General features: G+C 41.5%; 1 protein-coding gene across 1 annotated transcript in view; it reads left to right on the top strand.

Moving 5' to 3' along the window:
* The window catches only part of ELOVL7 (ELOVL fatty acid elongase 7), an 80,706-nt gene that overhangs the window by 44,510 nt on the left and 12,452 nt on the right, over positions 1-23,744 (top strand). Inside the window, exons 2-5 of the mRNA XM_056112182.1 lie at positions 6,108-6,193; positions 16,945-17,135; positions 21,266-21,346; positions 21,887-21,943. Coding sequence (XP_055968157.1) covers positions 6,130-6,193; positions 16,945-17,135; positions 21,266-21,346; positions 21,887-21,943 — 393 coding nt within the window. The 5' untranslated portion in view covers positions 6,108-6,129. The remainder of the gene's footprint in view (positions 1-6,107; positions 6,194-16,944; positions 17,136-21,265; positions 21,347-21,886; positions 21,944-23,744) is intronic.

Here is a 23,744-nt window from a genome sequence, read left to right on the forward strand (position 1 = left end):
GTGATTTTTTTAAAAAAAATTATTGAATCACCATGAGATAGAGTTACAAAACTTTCATGTTTGAGTTTCAGTCATACAATGATTGAATGCCCATTCCTCCACCAATGCACGTTCTCCACCACCAATGTCCCCAGTATACCCCCCTTCCCACCCCTTCCCCTGCCTCCATGGCAGATAATTTTCCCCATACTCTCTTTCTCTACTTTTGGGCATTATGGTTTGCAATATAGATACTGAGAAGCTATCATGTTTGGTCCTTTATCTTCTTTCAGCACACATCTCCCATCCTGAACTATTTCCTCCAACCGTCATTAACTTAGTGATCCCTTCATATTCCAGCTGCTTTCTCCCCAGCTCATGAGACAGGTTTCCAACTAGGAAGCAAAATTCCTGGCCCTTGTGTCTACTGTTTTTGGGTGTCAGTCTCATATTATGTTATCTTATATTCCACAAATGAGTGCAGTCATTCTATGTCTGTCCCTCTCTTTCTGTCTCATTTCACTTAACATGATACTGTCCATGAAGGATGGTCATTTTGATAACGTTGATTCTTCCAATATTTTTCCCATTTTGTAAGGTCTTTGATTTTGTTATTATGTGACTTGAGTTCTTTGTGTAAAGGTCTTTCACCTCTTTTGTTAAGATGATTTCAATACTTGATGTTTTTGAATGGAGTAAACGTTTTGATCTCTTTCTCTTCTAGTTCACTATTTAATGCCATTTTTTGTTATCCTTTAAAATATCTAATTTTTGGATCCAAATACATGAACCTAAGGAAACACTCACTAGCTCTTCCTTGCAGTTTTGGAACACAGTTTGTGTCATTCCCTTCCCTATATTTCTTTTCAGAGTGCCTTTTCCACTGAAAAGGAAATAAATATAAATAAATGTAAATTTATATTCTTGTTCCCAACTTCCTTTTTTATATAAAAAGTATCCCTTTAAAAATTCTGTGGGGGCTGGTGCAATGGCACAGCGGGTGGGATGTTTGCCTTGCACATGGCCGACCTGAGTTCTATTCCCAGTATCCCATATGGTTCCCTGAGCACCACCAGGAGTAATTCCTGAGTGCGCCCCAGTGCATTGCCGGGTGTGACCCAAAAACAAAAAAAAATCAAATCAAATAAAAATTCTGTGCCATCAGTAGGTTACCGGCGCTGGGGCCACCCCAGGTGGAAATAGGTTTTGTCCTTGGCCTGTTCCCCCTGGCAGCTTGGTGGCTGCCATCCTCCAGAGGCCATTGGACAGTCAGGTTTGGGCCCGCAGTGAGGAGACACATGGGCCTCAGGGGATGGAGGTGGAGCTGGCCCTTTCCTCCCTGCCCCAATGAGACCCTGGATCGCCTCCCATGAAAGGCCTCTCTGGCTCCTGATCAAGCTGCTTAATGGTCATGATCCCAGAGACTCAGGATCAAATCTCGGAACCCATCAGGTTTTGGCAGAAATCCCTCCAGATTTTATTGTTAAAATTGCGGAATTCCAAAATTGTGCGGCCATTACTGTGACAGCATGACATTATATGTTATTCATAACCAGCAATAGAAAACAAATTGTCTATGGTTGCCTTTTCGGCAGATCTGAGTGTTGGGGTAAAATCCCAAATAATAATGGTGGGTCTGGTGTTGAAATATTGAATGTAATCAAAGTAGAAACAGAGTAATGTGGAAATCATCTGCCCCGCAGGTAGGGGAAGGGTGTGGGATGGGGGATATACTGGAGTTTTTAATGGTGGAAAATGGGCACTGGTGAAGGGATGAGTGTTTCATCATTGAAAGAGACTTAAACCCGAAAGCTTTGTAACTGCTCTCATGGTGATTCAATAAATAAATTTATAAAAAAAGGAAAAAAATTCTGTGCCGGGCTGGAGCAGTGACACAGCAGGTAGGGCGTTTGCCTTGCATGCGGCCGACCTGGGTTCAATTCCCAGCTTCCCATATGGTCCCCCGAGCACTGCCAGGAGTAATTCCTGAGTGTAGAGCCAGGAGTAACCTGAGCACCATGAAGACTGACCCTTGAGCACAGAGCCAAGAGTAAACCCTGAGCATCTATGGGTGTGGCCCAGTGGTGCCTGGAGAGCTGGGAGATAGAGTAGGGAGTTAGAGCACATGCCTTGCATATGGCTGCCATGATCCCCAGTACTACATGGTCTCCAGAGCACTGACTGGCCAGAGTAGCACCACATCCTCGCTCTGTGCTGCCTCCCAGTTGGCCAGGTATCTCCACTGAGCACCACTTGGGAGACCTCAGCCAACAAAAGCAAGATTTTAAAAATAGGCTTTTGTAATTTTTACTGATAATACTAAACTACTTTCACTAAAGTTTTTACTAATTTGCATTCCTATAAGCAAGCTATGGGTTACTCACAGTTTTGACATCAGAGTTGAAAATACGTATCTTAAAATTTAGGTCTATTTGATAAAGCATTTGTATTTTGGTCCGTCCAGTTATCCAATGTGGTAAGATGTTGTAGATTTCTTGCTATGATTAAAAGTAATTAACTTTGCATGTCATATATGTATATGTGTATTTATATTTATGTATATATACATATATGATATGTATATATGTATATATGTATATATATATATATTGCTGGAGCAATAGCACAGCGGTAGGGCTTTCGCCTTACAAGCAGCCAACATGGCCGACCCGAGTTCGATTCCTCCGCCCCTCTCGGAGAGCCTGGCAAGCTACCAAGAGTATTCGATATGCCAGACACAGTAACAACAAAGTCTCCAATGGAGACGTTACTGGGCCCGCTCGAGCAAATCGATGATCAACGGGAGGGCAGGTGATGCTGATGCTATGGCTAGTGAAACAGGAAATCACTTGTTCAGAGAACACTCAGAGAACACTATACATATATGAGATATTTTTATTTTGTTAGTTTGAAAATACAAATATGTGTATATGAAAGATTTGTATTTCCTTAAATAAAAATTTCCCACTTTTCCCTTGGCCTAGGTCTTTTTCTTATACATCTTTAGGAGATATTAGGGAGGGAAGAGCTTTTCTGTGATAGAAATTAAACACGATTTTTCCTATTTTTTTTTGACATTTTTCCTTTCTTCCCTTCCTTTCCCTCTATGATGTTGTGATGCCCGGGGCTCACACACACATGTGTGGGAGTGAACCTCGCACCCCAGGCTGTGTTGGTACCCTAATTGCTGTGCTTGCCAGAGGTTGCGCTCCATTCCTTCGCTTGTGGTGCTCACACAGGTGCCCTGAGGGGTCACACTCCTGAATGTGGACACGGTGCTTATGTACATTTTAGATGTAGTGCTGGTGCATTTGTTGAGTTGCAGTATTATCCAAGGATATCTTTTCACTGTGCTCTGTCATTTTGGTTTGCATTGTGGTCTCTGATGCATCTGGCTGTGGCGTGCATAGAAGTTGCCTGTGTGCTGAGAATCACAGACAGCCAAGCTGCAAATGTCATGCTCTGCATATGCGGGTGGCATCAGGGCTTGGCATCAGCTTCCTGCCTGCTGGGCAGGTACTTTCATCACAGAACCATCTCCTAGCCCCTGATGGCACTTTTTCTTCTGGATTTCCATGTGATTAAATTAATTAGTCTTCTCTTATGTCTTAAGGGATTTTAGGTTAAAGATAGGAAGGCCTTTTCTGCCCCAAGGTTATAAAAGTACTAGATTAAAAAAAAACTACCAATTTCATCATCTAATTCTTCATGGTTCTGTTTTTCTTATTTAAACCGTTCATCTAAGTGGTTTATATTGCCTCATAGTATAGTGTTTGGCTTCACACTTTTTTCAGTTTGTTATCCAGCTTTATGACATTTACTGAATAACTGATAGTTTATTCAGTGCCCTGATTTATATGCAACTTTTGCATGTTTCTTTTATATGTGCGTGTACATTTGTATGTGCACATGAGCATATTTTTAAAAGATATTTTAGAATGCTAGAAGAAATTCTAAATTTTTCTCCTGCAAATGTAGAGGATTTTGACCCGAGTTCGATTCCTCCGCCCCTCTCGGAGAGCCCGGCAAGCTACCGAGAGTATTCGATATGCCAGACACAGTAACAACAAAGTCTCCAATGGAGACGTTACTGGGCCCGCTCGAGCAAATCGACGATCAACGGGAGGGCCTTTACCTTTACCTTACACTATGAAGTTAACCACTTCAGACATTTTAAGTGTAAAGTTTGATGACATTAAGTACATTTTCCTTGTGCCATCGTTATTACCTTCCCTTTCCAGAATAAGTTTATCTTCCCGCTATAAGATTTTGAACCAAACACACCATTCATTTTTATGATTTACCACCCATTTCTAAGGTAGAGGATAATTTTTAAAATGTTTTAAAATGTGGGAGAGTGTCTCTTAGTACTGAAGAAATACAGTTCCAGTTTCCCAGATGTATTCACTGTATTCTTTGCTGGTTCTGTTCTGCTAGTGTCTCTTTGTGTGCAAGTTGTCATGCTGCTTTAATACTTAAATAGTTAGAATGTCTTGTTTGTTTGGGGGCCAGATAGAGAGGAGCTCAGAGACTCCTCTAGCGAGGTGCTTGAGGGTTCCTCAGTGGGGAAACATATTGCCAGGAATGGAAGCCAGGCCTCTTGAGCCATCCCTCAGCTTTCAATAGTCATGTTATGTTCTCTTCATTGGCCTTCTGTTTCAGAATTACTGCCCCTGCATCAACTCTTTTTTTGTCCATTTCTCAAAGTAAACTTGGCAGTTTCTTTCCTAAAGATCTTCTTTTTTTGTTACTAAATTTATTTTTTTATTTTGAATACCCATCCCTCCACCAGTAACCATTTCCCACCACCACCGATCCCAGTAACCCTCCCACCCCCCATTCCATCCCCATCCCAACCTTGCCTCTGTGGCAGGGCATTTCCTTTTGTTCTCTCTTTCCTATTGGGTGTTGTGGTTTGTAAAAGAGTTAAGCCTGATTTTCAGGGAGAAACGTTGGAGAATTTACTTTCCATTGACTGCTTTATATATAAGGAGATGTCGCGCGGCCACATAAGCGGCCGCGCGGTTTGAAGTAAGAGTCCTGGTTCCTGCATAAGCGAGCTATGCTTGTAGAGGCTCATGGTCACTGGGGTTCCCTCTGGAGAAGGCGGGATGCGGCACCTACCCTATCTGGGACTTCCCGGTGATCTCGGCTCTCTTCGGGACCTGGAGCATTCTCCGGGAGCTGTGGAAGCTCCCCCCGCGGCCTTTCTTCTCTGCTGCTGTGTGCTGTAAAGATGGCGCTGGAGGGCAGGTTGTGGGCATGACTTCCGGAATCAGAGGTTACCTGGGTTCCGGGGCAGTCCTAGCAATTTGGCATGAGAGTCCTGGTTCCTGCATAAGCAAGCTATGCTTGTAGAGGCTCATGGTCACCGGGGTTTCCTCTGGAGGAGGCGAAGATCTTCTTTACTTCTAGAAATCTTCACTTCCACATCCTTTTTACCTAAATTATAAAAATTTTTTACTTGTTATTTTTGTTTTTGTTTTTGAGCCTCATCTGGCTGTGTTCAGGACTCATTCCTGGCTCTACACTTAGGGATCATTCCTGGTGGTGCTCGGGGGACCATATGAGTTAGTGGAGATTTAACCTGGGTTCACTGCATACAAGGCAAGCGCCTCACCAGCTCTATTATCTCTACAGCTTCAAATGCAATTGCTGAAAACTGGGATTAAAATTTGCAGGTGGATGACCTTCCTAGGTTTGAAGTTCTCTTAGTCTCGGATCATAGCAGCTTCTCTGAAAGATTGTGTAACTTCTTGCCTTTATTCTTCTGCGTTTGTTACCTCAGCATTGCTGTGAGAGATTTGGTCCACTTCTGAATGGTTTACATGAAAAGGAATTGCACCATGAAAGTACTTCGATTTCGTCCCTCCTTTTGTATCTGCTTATAGATGTAGTCTTTTTCAGCAAAGTAAGCAGTGTCCTTATGATGATCACCCTTAAATGTTTGCAACTGCAACAGGATGTAATGTGGTTCACTAATGCATTTACCCCAGTAAAGCTTGTTGTTTTGCCAGTTATTCCTATTAAATTTTTAAAATTTTAAACATTGTATCACTAGGACCTTGGCTTTATTTGCATTTATAGATCATAAACGCATTCCTTTTGTTTGTTTTTTTTTTCTGAAGAATCCAGTAAACCCCGTGGAAAATGGCCTTCAGTGAGTTTACATCTAGGACGGTGCTTCTCTATGATAATTGGATCAAAGATGCTGGTAAGTAACCGGATTTCCCAATAGAGACTCATTCTTCCTATTTATGTCAGAATCACATAGTTAATAGGATTTCATTGAAACAGAATGAGAGGCTTTGCAGTCTTCCCCTTTGTCACAGATAGCACAAGTATTGATTTTTTATTACTAATTGATAATGAAGAGTTGGTGTTTCATTTGAGATCTGTACAAAGATAGTGCTAAACAGAAGTCCATTGCAATGTTTGTGATTAGCTTTAATGTCCAGTGAAAGGAATTGGTTCATGGATGATGGTATCTTCCTACTTCATAACTCTTAAAAGTATTTCAGAGGGACCTCGCTCTTAGGCTTGATTCTACGCTAATGCTCTTAAGGGAAATGAGTTAGCTGTCTGCACCATGATCTTGAATAACACAGACATCATTCTTTCGGCTATGTGAGGGAGGGCTGAGTCAGAGGAGTGGGGGGAGTGTTTCTCAGACACTCCACAGTAGTTGTAAAATACCTGCTTTCTCCTTTTGCCTATCTTAAAATAAAACATTTAATGCCAAGACATTTGAAATATATTAAATGAAAGAAGATCATAAAATAAAATATTTCTTTTGTGAGGGTTTGTAGTTGTTGCTGTGTAGTAGGAATATGGGTAATTTCTCTTTATGTATCTACATCTGTCTGTTTATTTTTCAAGTCACCAAATGTATGTTGCTTTTTAAAAATAAATCACACACATATGGGCCAGGCAGATGGTGCGACGTGGCAGAGCCCTTACCTAGCATGTGTAAGACTCCAAGTTTGACCCCAAGCATTTATATAACACCCAGAGCACTATTGGAAAGAGTAACTCTGGTGCCTTACAAGCAGCAGACTTGTAAGTCAAGCAGCACCTGGAGTGCCTTAGCACCCAGCTCTAGGTATGGTTCTGGGGGGGATAGAACCTAAGGGCCAGAAAGATAACACAGGGGTTAAGGAACATGTCTTGTATATTGCCAACCCTGGTTTAATCCCTGGTACCACATGGTTTCTCAAGCTTCTCTCAGTGGCAGTCCTGAAGGCACCTATACACAGCTGAATTGGCCCAAGCAGCATCAGGTCCGAGGTCTTTGCACTGGACCACTAGGCATTTGACTGAGACTTACTGGGAGGGACTCTGGGCACCCTGAATATCAAGTAGGTGGTTGAGGAAAATACCTTAATAGGAAGAAAAATCACTGAAAAGTACGTTAACTATTACAAAACATTTAAAAATATAAAAGACATTTTAAAAATCTAAGACAAAGAATTAGAACTTTTAAAAAGTCAAGATATCATCAGCACTAACGTCTCAGTTTATAGCTAAGAAAACTGAGGCCCAGAGTTGTGTGTTCCCCACCATGACCACTTCATATGAGTTCTAGTCACCCAGAAGAGCATGCACATCGAATTGGGGAGGAAAACATGCCTCCTCTTGGCAACTGCCACACAGGAACTGTGTTTCATCTACTCAGATTAAAGCAACGATATGTTGGTTCTGTGATGTCATTTTTGTCAATAGATGGTTGAAGACAGTTTTATTTTACTAAGAAATGTTCAAACAGCTCTGGAAAGAAAGATGGCGACCGCATGGGAGCCTGGTAGAGAGCAGGTCTGAGCCGGGGGTGGGGGCGCGACTGAAACCTCATGGGACGGGGGGCGCTCCAGCCCGTCCTTTACACCCGACCGAGGTCACCAGTTGCCCCCCACGAGCGGCTCTCCGGCACGGCCACGGCCCCAGAAGCACAGAGACCAATCTCTTAATTATCTGACTCTCAGTAGAAATACTTGCAGGGTTAATAAATAAAATAGCAGAAATCCAAAACCGTGCGGCCACTATTGCGGCCACGCGACATCATTTAATTCTTGAACCCAGCTGTAGAAAGCAGATCACTTCACAATGCTTTTTCAGCATGGCTGAGTTTGGGGGGGTGGGTAAAGTCTAAATAATAATGGTGCAACTTTTATCAAAACAATGAAGCTAGTCAAAGTAGACAGAGTGTTAACTAGAATTCATCTACCCCACAGACATGGGGGGGGGTTGGGGAGGTTTATTGGGGTTCTTCGTGGTGAAAAATAAGTATTGGTAAAGGGAATTGTGATTGATATTTGCATGACTGAGACCTAAACTTGAAAGCTTTGTAATTTTTCCCACAGCGATTCAATAAATAATTTTTTTTTCATTTCATTTCATCATCCTGTTATTCGTCGATTGCCTCGAGCAGGCCCCAGTAACGTCTCTTTCATCCTAGCCCTGAGATTATATTCAAGGCTATTTAGGAGAATGAGACCCGTCACTGTTACTGGTATCTGGCATATTTGGTAGGCCACGGGGAGTTTGCCAGACTCTGCCCTGTGGGCAGGCTACATTCGATAGCCTGCAAGTTTGTCCAAAGTAGTAATGAGACAATAAGATGTCATAAAAAAAAGTTCTGATAAGATGTCGCGCGGCCGCAAATGCGGCCACGCGCTTCCGGGATCTGAATTTTATAGTCTCTGAGTCTTGGCCGCTGATGGGATTACACGGCACCAGGGGGCCAGGTGGTGGGTGTGACCCCCGCCTACTGGAATTTGGAGTATCTGGGTGGAAGATGCTCGACTCCAATTCGAGTAGGCTTGGAGGTCTCGGCCCCGGAACCTGCGTGGCTTTGTCCCTCTGCCAGTACCTTCATGTGTGCGGAGAGTGGTCTCAGCATGGTGGTGGCTGGTCCTGGAGGTCTTTGGCTGCCGGAGCCCTGGTCGGGGCGGGGAGGAAAGCTCAACCCGCTCCCCTCCAAGGGGCTCCGGGAAGGAACAAATAAATAAATAAATAAATAAATAAATAAATTTTAAAAAAAAGAAATGTTCAAACAGTTTTGCCCCTGAAGAATGCCAAGGACCTCTTTTAATATCTCATTCATATAGACTTCATTCTGATAAGTGAAATGGAGAGTGACTATTTTCTTATCATCTTTATATATTGTGTAGAGAACACATTTCTTTGGAGACCATATTTCTCTGATGTTTTAGAATAGAATTTTCTTATAAATTGAATGTTTATATAATTACTAATATTTTAATTGATTTTCAAAGCAGAGGAGCACTTGTTATCTAAACTATTTAATTTGGGAACACAGTAGATTTTGGTAACATTTTCTTAAATTTTCTTTTTATTTAGAGAATTTGGAAGGAACCCACACCTAGGGCTGCTCAGTACTACTCCTAACTCAGTGCTTGAGGTGGTGTTCAGGGATCAAACTTGGGCTCCCACAGACAAAGTATGTACTCCAGCCCATTGAGCCATGGATATCATTTTTCCAATAGACCTGTTTAGAAGAACAAGTCATTTGCAATTCAACTCCTGCTGTTTCCTGCCTTAAATGCAGGAACACAAGAGATTCGGGTAATCAATATCCCAATGCAAAAGCCAAATGGATTTTATAATGCATATTTATGGCCAAAAGTATTAAATGTTTTGCTTTTAAAAGAATCATTTTAGAATTCTACTTCCAGTTTATGCATGTTTGAAAAGCTGAGTCAGGAAAATGGAAAGACAGAGAGCAGTAGGTTGTTAGGAAGAGGCAGAGAGAGCCCTGGAAATGGTTGTAAACAGCACAGGGGGAAGAGAGGAAGAGGATGACCTGAGGAGAACGTGTTTGGGGATGTGGAAAGAGAAGACTTTGATTTAAGTTCTGACACTGCTGTAGAGTAGTTGAGTCATTTTGAGTAAATTAACATCAGTGATTCTCAGTTTCTTGATGAGGAAAACAAAGGGGATATTAGTACCTACCAGCTCAGCCACTGATAATTTGCATTAAAGTGACTGTGTTTGGGGAAACAGCTCAACACAAATGGTGGTGGTATGATAATGAATTTTCATAAAGTGCTTTTTATATATCACTTTTCTTCTTATTGGAGTCATGGAGGGTTACCATGTTTTAAATTGAGAGTACAACTTTCTGACACTATTGTCAAGTATAACCAAGGAGTTTTTGCTTTAGCTTATTGTGATAGTAATCTCTGAGAGCATCAGGAATAGATTCTGGTAATCTTAATCCAGTTCTATTTTATTTTACTTGCACAGTTTGGTTTTGGGGCCACACCCAGTGGTACTCAGGGATTACTCCTCACTCTGCACTCAGGAATCACTCCGGACAGGGTTTGGGGGACCATGTGTGTTACCAGAGATTCATCTTAATTCACTTTTACTATGTTTAATTTGGAGAGTAGTATGATCAAGGGCCAAGAATTTCAAGTGTGTTCTTGGCTTTGATCTTAATTTTGAGTGCCTTAGGGAATCTCAATGATACATACTGTTTTTTTTATTGCTAGAGAGGTGGTGATGAATAGTTATTTCACCTTGAAAATTCCCAAGCTACCAAATTTAAAATGTTGGAAGTAAATACTTAAGCTGTAAGAGGGATGTCATCTTGCATGTTTTAGGCCCTGAGTTCCATCTTTGGCACCACAAAAAATATATTAAACAAAAAAACATAGCCCATGAAAATAAAGCTATAAGGGGTATTATTATTGGCTCCCAGATAAGAAATATTTGATTTTTAAATAATACTATAATATAACATTGGACTATGAGAAATGAAGGTATTTTAATGTATAAAAAGCAATTTTGGGGGCCTGAGTAACAATACAGCAGGTAGGGTGTTTGCCTTGCATGCAGCCGTCCCCAGATTCGATCCCCAGCATCTTATATGGGTCCCCCAACCCAGCAGGAGTGATCCCTGAGCACAGAGCCAGGAGTAAACCCTGAGCACTGCCAGATATGACCTCTCTCCTCAAAAAGCAACTTCCCCTGTATTTGGATAATAATTATGATTTTATAATTTAGTTGAGATCTTTTTGTTATTGTTGTTGGAGTATAAGGTTTTTGCTGTTCCCAAACCTAGAGGTACATGCTTGCTTTTCATTTCAGCTTCTTCTTATTGGAATTTGGCATGTACTCTGAGTTAGTACATGCTGCAAGTTGGTGGAAAGGAAAGCTCATTAATATTCTACATGCTTATACTTCTCTACTCTCTTTTCTCTCTCTGGAACATTCTTATAAACAAGTTGCTAGGCTGGTAGTAAGTTGGAAATTTAGTGTTTACTGGTTTGTGGACTCTCATGCAACCTGCCTTCCTATCATCTGTTTTCGTTTGTGCTCTACTCACACTCTGTACTGACTCCAAGTAGAAGGTATATGAAGCTCTCCTTCTCTCAGCAGTCTTTTGCCTCTGAAACTCAGAACTTACCTTACCTTGAGACTTGGGTAAATTGTGGGATTATGGGCTGAGTTAGAATGAACTTTAAATGTTGCTGAGCAATTCCCTCCCCCATTCCCCGTCTAGTCGCCCTCTGACTGTGGACATCTTATCCTGGGGACCCTTTTACCTCATCTCCCACAGGTGGGTTGAGCTCCCTATTTGAAATGATGGAATTACTGCCAAGAGAGGAGGCAGGAAAAAATGAACAGAGGTCAGAACCCTGTGTGACATAGCAAAGAGTCTGAACTTTATTTGATCAGGCAGGACAGCTGACTTAAGCAGAGGAATAATCTGAGACAAGCTGTACTTTTAGAAATGAATATAACCATTGAATGGAAGACCAGATGTAGCAAGATCAGATGGAGGGTCAGAGAAGCCACACAGAAAGTGACCGCAGAGACCTAGTGAGAGACACTTGGAACCCTGAATGTAGTTATAAGAAGCACATTGAACCCCAGTTCCTGAAACTCATGACTCATCAGAATCACCCTAGGTAGCTCTTTTTTGGTTGTTATTCATTAGAAGTTGGATGTGGGCTACACCCGGCAGTGCTCACAGGTCATCCCTGTCAGTGCTCAGGGGACTATATATGGTGCCTGAGATCGAACCCAGGTCAGCCACGTGCAAGAAAAACACCTTATAACTGTTACTAACTCTCTGACCCACTATGGGTGGTCGGGAACCAACCCCATGGTTTTATTTTTTATTTTGTGGAGGAGAAAGGGGAGACCGCCTTAGGGGTATTCAGGAGGCCCGGGGGCCATATCATCAATTTTCAGGCAATCAAACCATTGTTTCAACTGCTCCGAACCTACAGTGTCAGGGAGAGCTGGGCAACCCACGCGGGTTTGGGGACCTTCAGTTCCATACCCAGTGATGCTTGGGAAACTTTGTGTCCCGGTCATTGAACCTGTTCTATCTCCTGGCCCCAAACCTGGGTTCTGATTCAGCTGGATCAGAGTTATTTAGGAGCTCATTTATTTCTTAATACCCCAGGGGTGATCTGCTGTACAAATGGAATTGAAAGCTGACATAATAACAGTAGCCAAGATTACTAGTCACCCAAAGAGGGAGATACTGCCTTGTCCAAGATCTTGAGGTGACCGAGGAGCATGGAAGTAGCTTCTGAAGCAATCGGCAAGGGTTGGGGTGCTTTCCATTTCTCTGCTTAAAAGAGGTGGATTTCCAGGTGATTACTGAGTGAGTTTTTTTCTGAAAGTGGTATGGTACCCAAGTCAGTTTGTAAACGTCTGACGCAGACTGTGCTGGACTCCTCGCATATTATCACCAACTCTTCTTTGTGATACTGTTTTATACTCAGTTCATGGAAGAGAAAACTAAGCATAGAAAATTAAGTCAGGGGCTGGACTTTACTTTCTTACAGTGGGTAGGATACTTTCCTTTCATGTGGCTACCCAGGTTCAATCACCGGCACCCCACATGGTCCCCCAAGCCCACCAGGAGTAATCCCTGAGCAGAACCAGGAGTAAACCCAGGAGTAAACAGTGGGGTGTGCCCCCAAAAACCAAACAGAAAAAAGTTAAGTCAGTCATCCAGCGTACCATAATGAGTCCATGGAAAACCTTGGTTCAAATCCCAGGCCCCTAACTGCAGAGCGTGACTGAAGTAGAATAAATAGGTTTGATGTTTGATTATTTGCTGTAAAAATATGCAGTTAAATTTATCAGATATGATGAGTTTCTTTAATCCATAGAGCTTTAAAATACAGACAGGATTGGGGTGTGTGTGTGTGTGTGTGTGTGTGTGTGTGTGTGTGTGTTGGGGTTACAACCAGCAATCAATGCTTAGGGACTATTCCTGGTTCTATGCTCAGGAGTCACCCCCAGCAGTGCCACAGGGCCAGATGTGGTTCCAGGGACACGGAAAGGACTTTCAAAAAGGGTGTGTTCTTAAAATGTTAAATTGCAGGAAAAAATTATTTGTTTTAAAATTATTTTCTTTTGCTTCCTGAGCCAGCCCAGAGAGCTTTTCTTGGCTTGTTTGCTTTCTACCAGTGGAAGAACAGAAAGATGATATCATTTGATTTTTTTGCCTTCCTGCCAGGTCAATAAAATCTATCCCTAATTTAGATACTTATATAAATGAGACTTGGGGTGAGGGGGGTCCATTTTCAGTTATGCACATGAAGTTTGTTAATGACAGAAACCTTTAACATTTTTCATAAAGAAAAGAATATCATTTCTACTGGGCCCCTGCATAAGTGAGAAAGTTGATAACTTTTCAGAATTGTTTTGTGGGGACTTTTTTTAAAGTCTTTATGTTATTGGAGATGAGAACTAGATATGTTTACTGTGATTTATGGTGATGATGTATTAAGAAATCCATAAAACCACATCAGTTCTCATTCTGTCCCTGGCTCCTCAATTAACTGATAATTTTTCATGAGGAAGACCTCTCCAGTAAAGTATTGATCTGTGGGTTGATTTCCTTACGGCCTTTTTATTGCACTGCACACCCCAACATCCTGGGGTTGTTGAAGGAAACGAAGGGGGTTCATAGGAGCCAGAAAAGACTTTGATGACATGTACTTGGAAAGCTGATTTCAAAATCAGTTAAAACTGTAGTGAATGTTAACATGAGGATGAACTTTTCCAATGTTGAGAGCCGTGGGTTTTTATGAATGCTGGCAAGGAGATTTTGTTGAATTTCCTTTTTGTGCCCAACTTTTGCTACTGTTGTTCCTGCTGGGAGCATCAATGACTCCTTTTATGGGGCCCAGTTCCCTCTGTGGCCACATCTTTCTTTCCCTCTCTGCTAGACTAGAGACTTGACTCCTTCCAAACATTCATCTTGCCCTTGGTTGGCAATATCTGTCTTTTCCAAATGGCTCCACTGAATGTTAGTCCCACAAGTAAATATAAACATTAAAGTAAATTAAAAAGTAGTTGTTCCATGGCCAAATACATGTGAGGCATGCTGCATACCTCTGCTTCCATCTTGGCAGTTCACAGTGGTCATAAAGGAGTAAGCAGTCCTGTGGACTAGTAACTTGTTTGTTTAATCTACTGTTCCCAGTAACTTCATCCTTCTTTTTGTGAGAAGGCTGAATGTTGTACATCCATTGCATAATTGCATAATTTGGGCCATGCTAGACTTGATGGTAAGATGAAGAAAAAATTCATTTCTCTCTTAAGATATCACGTTTGCTATCAGCATATTTTGAATAAGCCCTTTCTTTTCTGCTTGTTCATAGGACATCCTTTGTCATATCAAATTCCTAAATATCTTGGGGTCAGCTCCAGAGTTTACTCAGGGTTTATTTATTGTTTTCAAAAGGGTGCATTTGGGACTGGAGCAATAGCACAATGGGTAGGGCATTTGCCTTGCACCCAGCCAACCTGGGTTCGATTCGCAGCATCCCATAAGGTCCCCTGAGCATTGCCAGGAGTAATTTCTGAGTGCGGAGTCAGGAGTAACCCCTGTGCATCACCGGATATGACCCAAAAAAGCAAAAAGCAAAAAAAAAAGTGCATTTGTTAGGGCTTTTGAGGGAAGTCCATGGACTGAAAATTAAATGATCTGTCATAGCAGAACCATTCCTTAGAACCTCCAAGTGGCAACGGTGAATTCTTCAGCAACATCATTAGTGCTTTAAATGAGCAAAAACTGCTTATCCCCCACCTTACTCCATCTTGCCTCACTCAGTTCCTTTTTCTTTTTTCAAGCTTTGGCACCACAGCCCTTAATGCTCTGGGATCGATCCTAATGGTACTTGAAGACTTTGAGTTGCCTCGGATCAAAGCCAGGGCACCCATATGGAAAACATGTGCTCCAGCTCTTTGAGCCATCTTCCCAGTGCCCTTTCCCTTTTTTTTTTTGTAAACAGATAAAAGTTATCAGTTATTATTGGTTGACTGTCAGTTGCTTGATATTCTGGTATTAGTCAAGACTGATATCAGTTGACTATATGCAGATATTAGAAAAGATTCAAATTTGTCAGATGTACCTAGAAATTAATCCATATTTACTTACCTTCATAGTTGCTCTGGATTTATGGGATACCTGAGCTACTTAATATTATAGAATTAATCACATTTTAGTTTGCATTGCAATTTTTAATTGTTCATCTTTTTCTAACTCAGAATTAGCAATTATCAATTGAGCTTTTATTTATTTATTTATTTATTATTTATTGGTTTAGAGTTTACATCTGGCAGTGCTCAGGGCTTACTCCTGACTGTATTCAGGGATTACTCCTGGCTGTGCTCATGGAATGATAAAGGGTGCTGAGTGCTAAGGACAAAACCTGCTGGCTCTGTGTAAGGCAAGCACCAACCCGCTGTACTATCTCTCTGGTCACAAAAGCTGCCAGTTATTTTTATTTTACTCTTCAGATTAGAACTTTTCTGTTTATTTTTTTAGTTCCTTTTTGTACATTTGTGAGGCTAGTACAATTTTCGCTCACAATTTCAGCTTGATCAGCCCACATTTTCCACTCCTAGAGCCTACCCTTTAGATATTTAAATGGTGCTGACATTCTTTTATAGTATATGATAAAGTATATGTGGAAATGTCCTGGTTTTCCTGTGTAAAAGAGGAGTGTTAAGTGACAAGCACAAATGTATGTCACTGGTGAGGAAACTCTTTCAAAGGTCACCAGTTTTTTGTAAAAGAAAGGTAGAACTTTTTTTTTTCTCTTTGCTTTTTGGGTCACACCCAGCGATGCACAGGGGCTACTCCTGGCTTTGCACTCAGGAATTACTCCTGGAGGTGCTCAGGGGACCAAATGGGATGCTGGGAATAGAACCCGTGTCAGCAGCGTGCAAGGCAAACGCCCTACCCGCTGTGTTATCTCTCCAGCCCCAAAATGGCAAAACATTGCTGGATATAATTTGTCCTTCAAGTCTACTATGGACTCTGAACTGGGCCCTGGAGGTGAACCATATGGACTGTTTCCATGACTCAATCCCTCGACTTCTGGTCCCTGGTTCCAGTTCAGCCAAAGATGAGCTCCAGAAGACTGGAGAGAAGGAGAGTGTTGGACTATGAATTCCTCTGACCTCTTTCTTACAGAATTTCCTTGGGTTGGTGGAATCTCTCAGCTGAAGGTCACAACACCTTCCTAGGAGGATTTCTCCTCTGATTCTTCCTGCACTGATGACCACTACCTTCCTTTGCCCTTTGAGGTTATTTTGGGGTGGGGTGAGGGTAGTTGGGTTATACTGGGCAATTCTCAGGGGTTACTCCTTGTTCTGGGCTCAGGAATCTCTCCTGGCATTGCTTGGAGGACGATATAGTATCCTAGGTCAGCCACCTGCAAGGCAAACACCTTACCCACTAAACTATCACTCTAGTCCATGGGCCCTTTAAAGTTTTGAGGTGGAAATTGTCTCAGTATTTCTAGCCCTATCACAGGCCCTTTCCAAATGTACAAGCAGTGATAACTCAGATAGTCCACTCTCCATGTTGGAATACAGAGGCTTGTTTATAGAAATGCTCATTGCTGCTGTTAATCTTTTGGCTAACCATATGTGTACTTACATCTTGTTTTGTCTTTCTCTTAGATCCAAGAGTTCAAGACTGGCTCCTCATGTCCTCGCCTCTGCCACAAACCATCATCCTGGGTCTCTATATCTATTTTGTCACTTCCCTGGGACCAAAGCTTATGGAAAATAGGAAGTCTTTTGAACTCAAGAAAGCAATGATAACGTACAATTTTTTCATAGTACTCTTTTCTGTATATATGTGTTATGAGGCAAGTATCGTCTCTATTCCTGATTATAGAATTTTGCCTGCTTGCCTGTCATTATTTGTTTCTTCTTGTGACTGTTAGAGTAACTTTTAGAGAATCAAGGAATTTTAGAAGCTTGCATTTGTCTCTCCCACAAAAAAAATGTACGCGAAGATCCGATATTGAATTCTTAACATAAAGTATCTCATATATAGTGAGAAAAATTAACATTAATCCCAGGGGCTTGAATATAGGTAGCCTTGAAATATGATTGAATGAATCTATAAATGTTCCTTTATTCATGGCTCAGTCTCCTGCCCAGTGCTTTCTGCTTGGGTTCAGCCAATGCTGAGCCAACAGGTGTCAGAGGGAGAGAGAAGATGGTGTTGGAATATTTACTCTGCCTCTTAACTCAGGAGAATTTCATTGGAATTTCTGTCGAGGAAATTGATACTCAGAGAAAGTACCGTACTTGATATAACAGCCTATCAGGAAAGAAAGAACTGAAGTCTGGAACCTGGGTCTGTCATCCTGACTCTGTAACAAGTTGTCATTAGCAGTGTAGGGACGTTTGGTTTCTACATGTCCAGATGAATGCGCCCTCTCTGCTGTTCATGCACATCCCGTCACCTCACTTGCATAGTTTTCTGGAATTCCTTGCTTCCCTACTGGCTGGCTTCCTCACCTTTTTTTAAAAATTTTTTTTTGATGAATCACCATGAGGTACAGTTACAGACTTAAAAACTTTCATGCTTACGTTTCAGTCATACAATAATCAAGTGCCCATCCCTCCACCAATGTGCATTCTCCACCCCTAGCCCCGCACCTCCGCCTCTGTGCAGGCACAATCCCTTTCACTCTCTCTCCCTCCTTTAGGGTGTTGTGATTTGCAATGCAGGTATTAAGTGGCCATCATGTTCAGTCTATAGTCTACTTTCAGCACGCATCTCCCCTCCTGAGCTGGCCCTCCAAACATCCTTTACTTGGTGTTCCCTTCTCTATCTGAGCTGCTTTTTCCCCCAAGCATGTTCCTCACCCTTTTCTTCCTAACTTCCCCTGCACTGTAGCCTGTGTGTTCTTCTAACTAAAACATAACAGGGCCCACTGTGGGTCCTTATTTTCCCTTTGGCACCAGGGCTTCAGCACATGTGTGCTTCCTAGCTGCTTCCTGACCCGGTTACTTGATCAGCTCACCTTAAGTCTGCCCTGGCCTGTCTGACTTTAGGACTGGGGTTACTGCCTCCAATTTCTTCCACTTTGTTTCCAGAAATAACTCACAGCTCATTTCACACTGTCAGTTCTTTATCACGAGAACTTGAAAGAACTTGAAAGAGACGAAAGGCAGTGGGAAGCAGTGACACTACATGTTTTAGGCTCATGATCGGAGATAGGAGACAGATCAGCATTATGCAGAGTTCTGAACAGACCTGTAAGTCAGGACACCAGCGGCATGTTTGTTCAGTCTTGTTGCGAACTAGCTACCTCATTTGGTGCAAATCACTTAACCTCTCTAGGCTTTGTTTCTTTCATTTCATAAAGTCAGGAGAGAATCAGATCGTCTCTCGGGTCCCTTCATGCTCTGCTATTCTTCAGTTCAGTGGCTGTGTTATTAATTGTGATGCTCATATAAATATTAAGAAGCAAGCAAACAAAAACGAGAAAAGGGGCCAGAGAGATGGCTGAAAGGGCTGGAGCACATGCTTTGCATGAGGAAACTCGGTCAATTCCTGTCACTGTGTAGTACCCTGAGCACTGCCAGGATTGACCCTTGAGCACTGAGCCAGGAGTATTCTCTGAGCACTGATATGTGTGGCACTTACCCTCTCCTCCAAAACTCAAATAAAATGGTCAGGATTAAGGAATAAAGCTAAAGAATCCACTTATAGACAGTTTTTGTTCCTGTTATACAGTTATAATGCAGATGAAGTTTTGAAAATATCTGAATTTGAGAGTTTGCCTCCCATTGCCAATTTGGGCAAGGAAGACATATTTCTTGGGTGAGAAATTTGTCTTATATCTTACAAAAAAATTAATAAATTTTCTTCAAGGAACAAGACAAAGTAGCACAGAGTGACGACTTACATGTTGCACTACTTATATACCAATTATAGGACTTATTAAATGGCAGCTATAAATTATATATGGAAATATATATATGTATATAGAAATCTCCATAAATTCTTTATTTGGGGGCCACACCCAGTTGTGCTCGGGTCGGGGGGGGGGGTTATTTCTGGCTCTGTGCCCAGGAGTGACCTCTGGAAGTGTTCAGGGACCAGGTGTGGTGCTGGTGATCAAACCAGGCAACATGCAAGGCAAGCATCTTACATCCTATGCTGTCTCTCTGGCTTATTCCAGAAATCTTCAACTTAACATCAGGAAAGCTTTAAATGCTACTTGTGCTGTGTAGTAAGACTTTGACATTCCAGCAGCATGCCATCCCAGAATACATGCGAACAGAGCTCATGGAGTGGGGCAAGACTTTATCTGGTACACAGGATACTGCGAAACTTGGAATATTCGGGCAAATATGAACAGAGTGAAAGAGAAACATATCAAACTGAAGTGTCCAACATGCCTTGTTCAATAGTGGTGATAGTTTGAATGTGCTAGTTCCGTGACTAACTTGACACTAACAGAGACCAGTGCAGACCCCACAGAAGGCCAAGTCACACAGCTTCTCCTTTTCACTGTTGTGCTTGTTTGGGTATGGCCACACGAAAAATTGATCATACCAATTTGTAAAGGGCCCGAGTGTTAGTTGCATTAATCAAAAGTGAGTCTATGTGCAAGGGAGGATGGAGACACCACCAATAGGTACGAGCATGTCGTCACTCTGTGCTATTTTGTCTTGTTCCTTGAAGAAAATTTATTAATTTGTTTTTGTAAGATATAAGACAAATTTCTCACCCAAGAAATATGTCTTCCTTGCCCAAATTGTATGTAATTCCTTCAGTGTTTCATGACTTAGCAAGTTAAGTTCTTGTGAATGAAGTTAGTAGGTCCACAAAAGAATATTCCTTTTAAAAACTCTAAATCTAAATAGTTCTCCTTTGTTTTTCTTTACACCATAAAGATGTCATTCTCAGAATGCCTCATAGCCTTTGCTTTTAGAAGTTATTATAAAGCTCTTCCTGTAGATTTAATAATAATTAAAAAGAGAAATATAAAATGTGCTTAGTAGTGGAAAGCAGTGTAGCCATTAACACTCCTGAGGAAGGCTTTCTAGGTAGGGTGTTGGCTCTTATGGGAATACGGTATCAGAGAGGAATTTACTCAAATTTGTCAGAACCTGAAATTTAGATAACCATCTAGCGTGTGAATTCATTTAAAATTAGAACCCTTAGCTTTTCACTTTCAGTTACTGTTCTGAAATAACTTCCCACCGTCCTACTTAAAGAATGTCAATAATATCTCTGCATTTTGCTGCAGTCTTAGGAACAATAGGGTTTTTCTTCTCACCACTAGCCTAAGGTCACTTGGTGGGTGTGTTGGAATGAAAGCCAGCCAGATGATACTCTTGTTAGCATTTCCTCTTGTCAAAAGTGTCTAGAGCACATGGGAATATGAATCTTGTGTTTGTCTTGGTTTTAAGGTCCCGGGATGTCCATTTACCTTACTCCAGTGACAAAAATAAATTCCAACGTGACTGTGGCTATTATCTTATGACTACATTTAGGAATTTTGATCTACCATCTGATTGAATAACTGGGAAAACTGGAAATAATTTGTGCACCCTTGTTCCCGTTAGAGTCCACATACATATGCATGGGCTTATGGAAATGTACAGAAGATAAACCATCTACCAGTGTTTGTTGTTTAGGCAAACCACTTCCAATGTTTTTATTTTTGTGTGTACTATATGTGAAAAGCTAATAATAAAATAATGATAGCATACATTATTTTATTTTCTACCACAAGAAATGGACATTTCGGTGCAAATACGTTTTATGTGAATAATACATAAGCTTCTAATTTTGAAAATTATTGTATTTTGATACCAGACAGGTTCTTTTTGCAAGTGTTGTAGCTGTTTTGCCTCTGTATTGAGTGCTGACTCAGTTGAGAACATAACAGAGCCACCACCAAAACAACTTTCATTGGACTCGTGAAGTGAATGCTCCCTTCTTTAACTCACATGTGCTCTTTTGCAGTTTGTGATGTCTGGCTGGGGCACAGGTTATTCATTTCGTTGTGAAATTGTTGACTATTCACAGTCACCTACAGCATTGAGGGTAAGTTTCCCTTTGGAACAGTTTGTAACCAAAATCAGTGTTAAGACTCTAGAACTCTGGGGGTCAGAGAGATAGTATAGATGTTAAAGCACATGTCTTGCATGTGGTCTGCCCTGGTTCCATCCCTAGCACCACAGGGTTGCAGAGCATCCACTGAACCACGAGTCATGTGGGCTGAGTGTTGGTAGGAGGGGCCCTTGAGCCTTCTCAGCACCCAAATTAAGATTTTTTGTTCTATAACTCTGAATATGGACCTAGAATGAGCAGATGATTTAATGATAATCTGCCACATCCACCCTTCTGTTCTGGGCTTACTCCTGGCTCTACATTCAAGCATCGCTCCTACCAATGCTTGGGTGCTGGGATTGAAGCTGGATTGACTGTGTGCAGAGCAAGAGCCGTACCCTGTACTATGTCTTCGGCCCATAGAGTGATAAATTTTATGTTGTATTTGTTTTGCTAAAAATCTAAAAGCATAAAATTTGCTTCTGTGTTAAAATTAATAAATTAATACGTGTATATCTCTGTGTGTTTGTGCAGATGGTACGCACCTGCTGGCTTTATTACTTCTCCAAATTTATTGAACTATTAGATACTGTAAGTATGTAGTTAACCACACCACATTTGGCCAGTATTTGATGTTCTAATGAAATCAGTAAATTACTAGGATTGGTTGTCTAATAACTTTTGTTATTTTTCCTTCTCAGGTAGACTTTTATTATCAACAATTTTGATAAAAACTTATGTTTTTAGTCACTTACAAATTCTAAGAGGTCTTCTAATATATCTTCTGCCCAGTTAGCATGTCATGTAACTGTCATACGCACACAAAATTTTATGTCTTTATGTAGTGTACTGAGAGTATTTTAGGGACACAAGCTCAGGAAGGCAAGAGCACATGTATTTTACTCTTTCAATATCAGAGTGCTGTCACTCATGCTCCTTTCGAGGAGAAATGCTTTGAAATTCATAAACTTACTAGGATTTAGTTTACTCCTGGCATTACCAGGATTTTTGATGTTACCAAAATTTTCCATTTGCTTTTTTTTGGGCTTTTTGGGTCACACCTGTCGATGCACAGGGGTTACTCCTGGCTCTACACTCAGGAATCACCCCTGGTGATGCTCAGGGGACCATATGGGATGCTGGGAATCAAACCCGGGTCGGCCGCTTGCAAGGCAAATGCCCTACCAGCTGTGCTATTGCTCCAGCCCCATCCATTTGCATTTTTGAAGTCTACAATTACTGAGTCCCCTGTCCCTGAGCATGAATGCTGAGTGTCAGAGTAGGCCATCAGAGAATCCAAAGCCAGCAATGAGGACTATGGCAAGAGGAGAAAGCATTGCATCTTAGTGATCAGGGCACCTTAGAAAGCTGGTGTATCTTTGTGGCATGTGACTCTTAGTTTTGGGGATGATTCTCACTCAAAGCCTGACAAGAGTACTCCATTACCAAAATATATACTTTATGAATCCATATACTTCACCTTCTCAGTTGACTATGGGAAAAGTTAGAATTGGAAAGGACTGAGGTGAGCATAGACTCTGGTGGTTGTCCAACTTTCGCACACCTTAGAACCATCTGGAAGACTCCTGAAGCACACTGACGTCTGGAACTTGCCTCTAGAGTTTTTGATAGAGTGGTTCTTGAGTTGGTCTCAAGAATTTACATTTCTAGCAAGTTCTCAAGTGATACTACTATGGTTGGTCCACATGCCACACTATGAAAATATCTGTGGTAGTGCAAAGTGTTTCTCGGCTCTCAGATTCAGTCAACTTAATTACATTAAGAAGAGTAAAAACCTAGGCTCTTACAAATATTTTGTGTCAGATGGCTTGGATCAGTGACCAGGTATGGCTATTTTAGCAAACCAGTTTAGACTCTTCAGCCAGGGCTGAAAACCATTCATCAATCCACCACTTTCAGTCTGAAAATGAAGTCAAGAAAAATTAAGTTTCTTCTTACTCAAAAGAGTACCGCTCCTGAGGAGAAGTAGAGCTCCAGATCCCTGGTTGATGTTTTGGTTTTTGTTAGACCATGTCACCTTCTACCATGTGCACAAATAAGCAAGTGCTTCTGGCTTCCTTGTTTCTACTTTGCAAGTTCTCAGTTCCATCTTCCATAAGGGAACTGCCTGTGTCTTTCCCTAAACTCCTTGAATGCTTCTGTTTCAGCTACTCAAGTTACATATTATTTACATGTCTAACTCATGACTGGCATTTTGAATTTTGAGTATTTCTAAGCACCATGGTTTTCTATTGAATGTTTTTTTTTTAAAAAAATCCCCCAACACCTTGCTGTTTATACCCTTGCTCTGTTTGCAGAGTTGCTGCAGACCCCAATGTCCTTCAGACTGGAGGGTGCTCTGTTTCTTCCACAGAATAGCTTTGCTTCCATC

Source organism: Sorex fumeus, unplaced genomic scaffold (assembly GCF_029834395.1).
Source record: "Sorex fumeus unplaced genomic scaffold, SorFum_2.1 ptg000015l, whole genome shotgun sequence".
Classification (NCBI taxonomy): Eukaryota; Metazoa; Chordata; class Mammalia; order Eulipotyphla; family Soricidae; genus Sorex; species Sorex fumeus.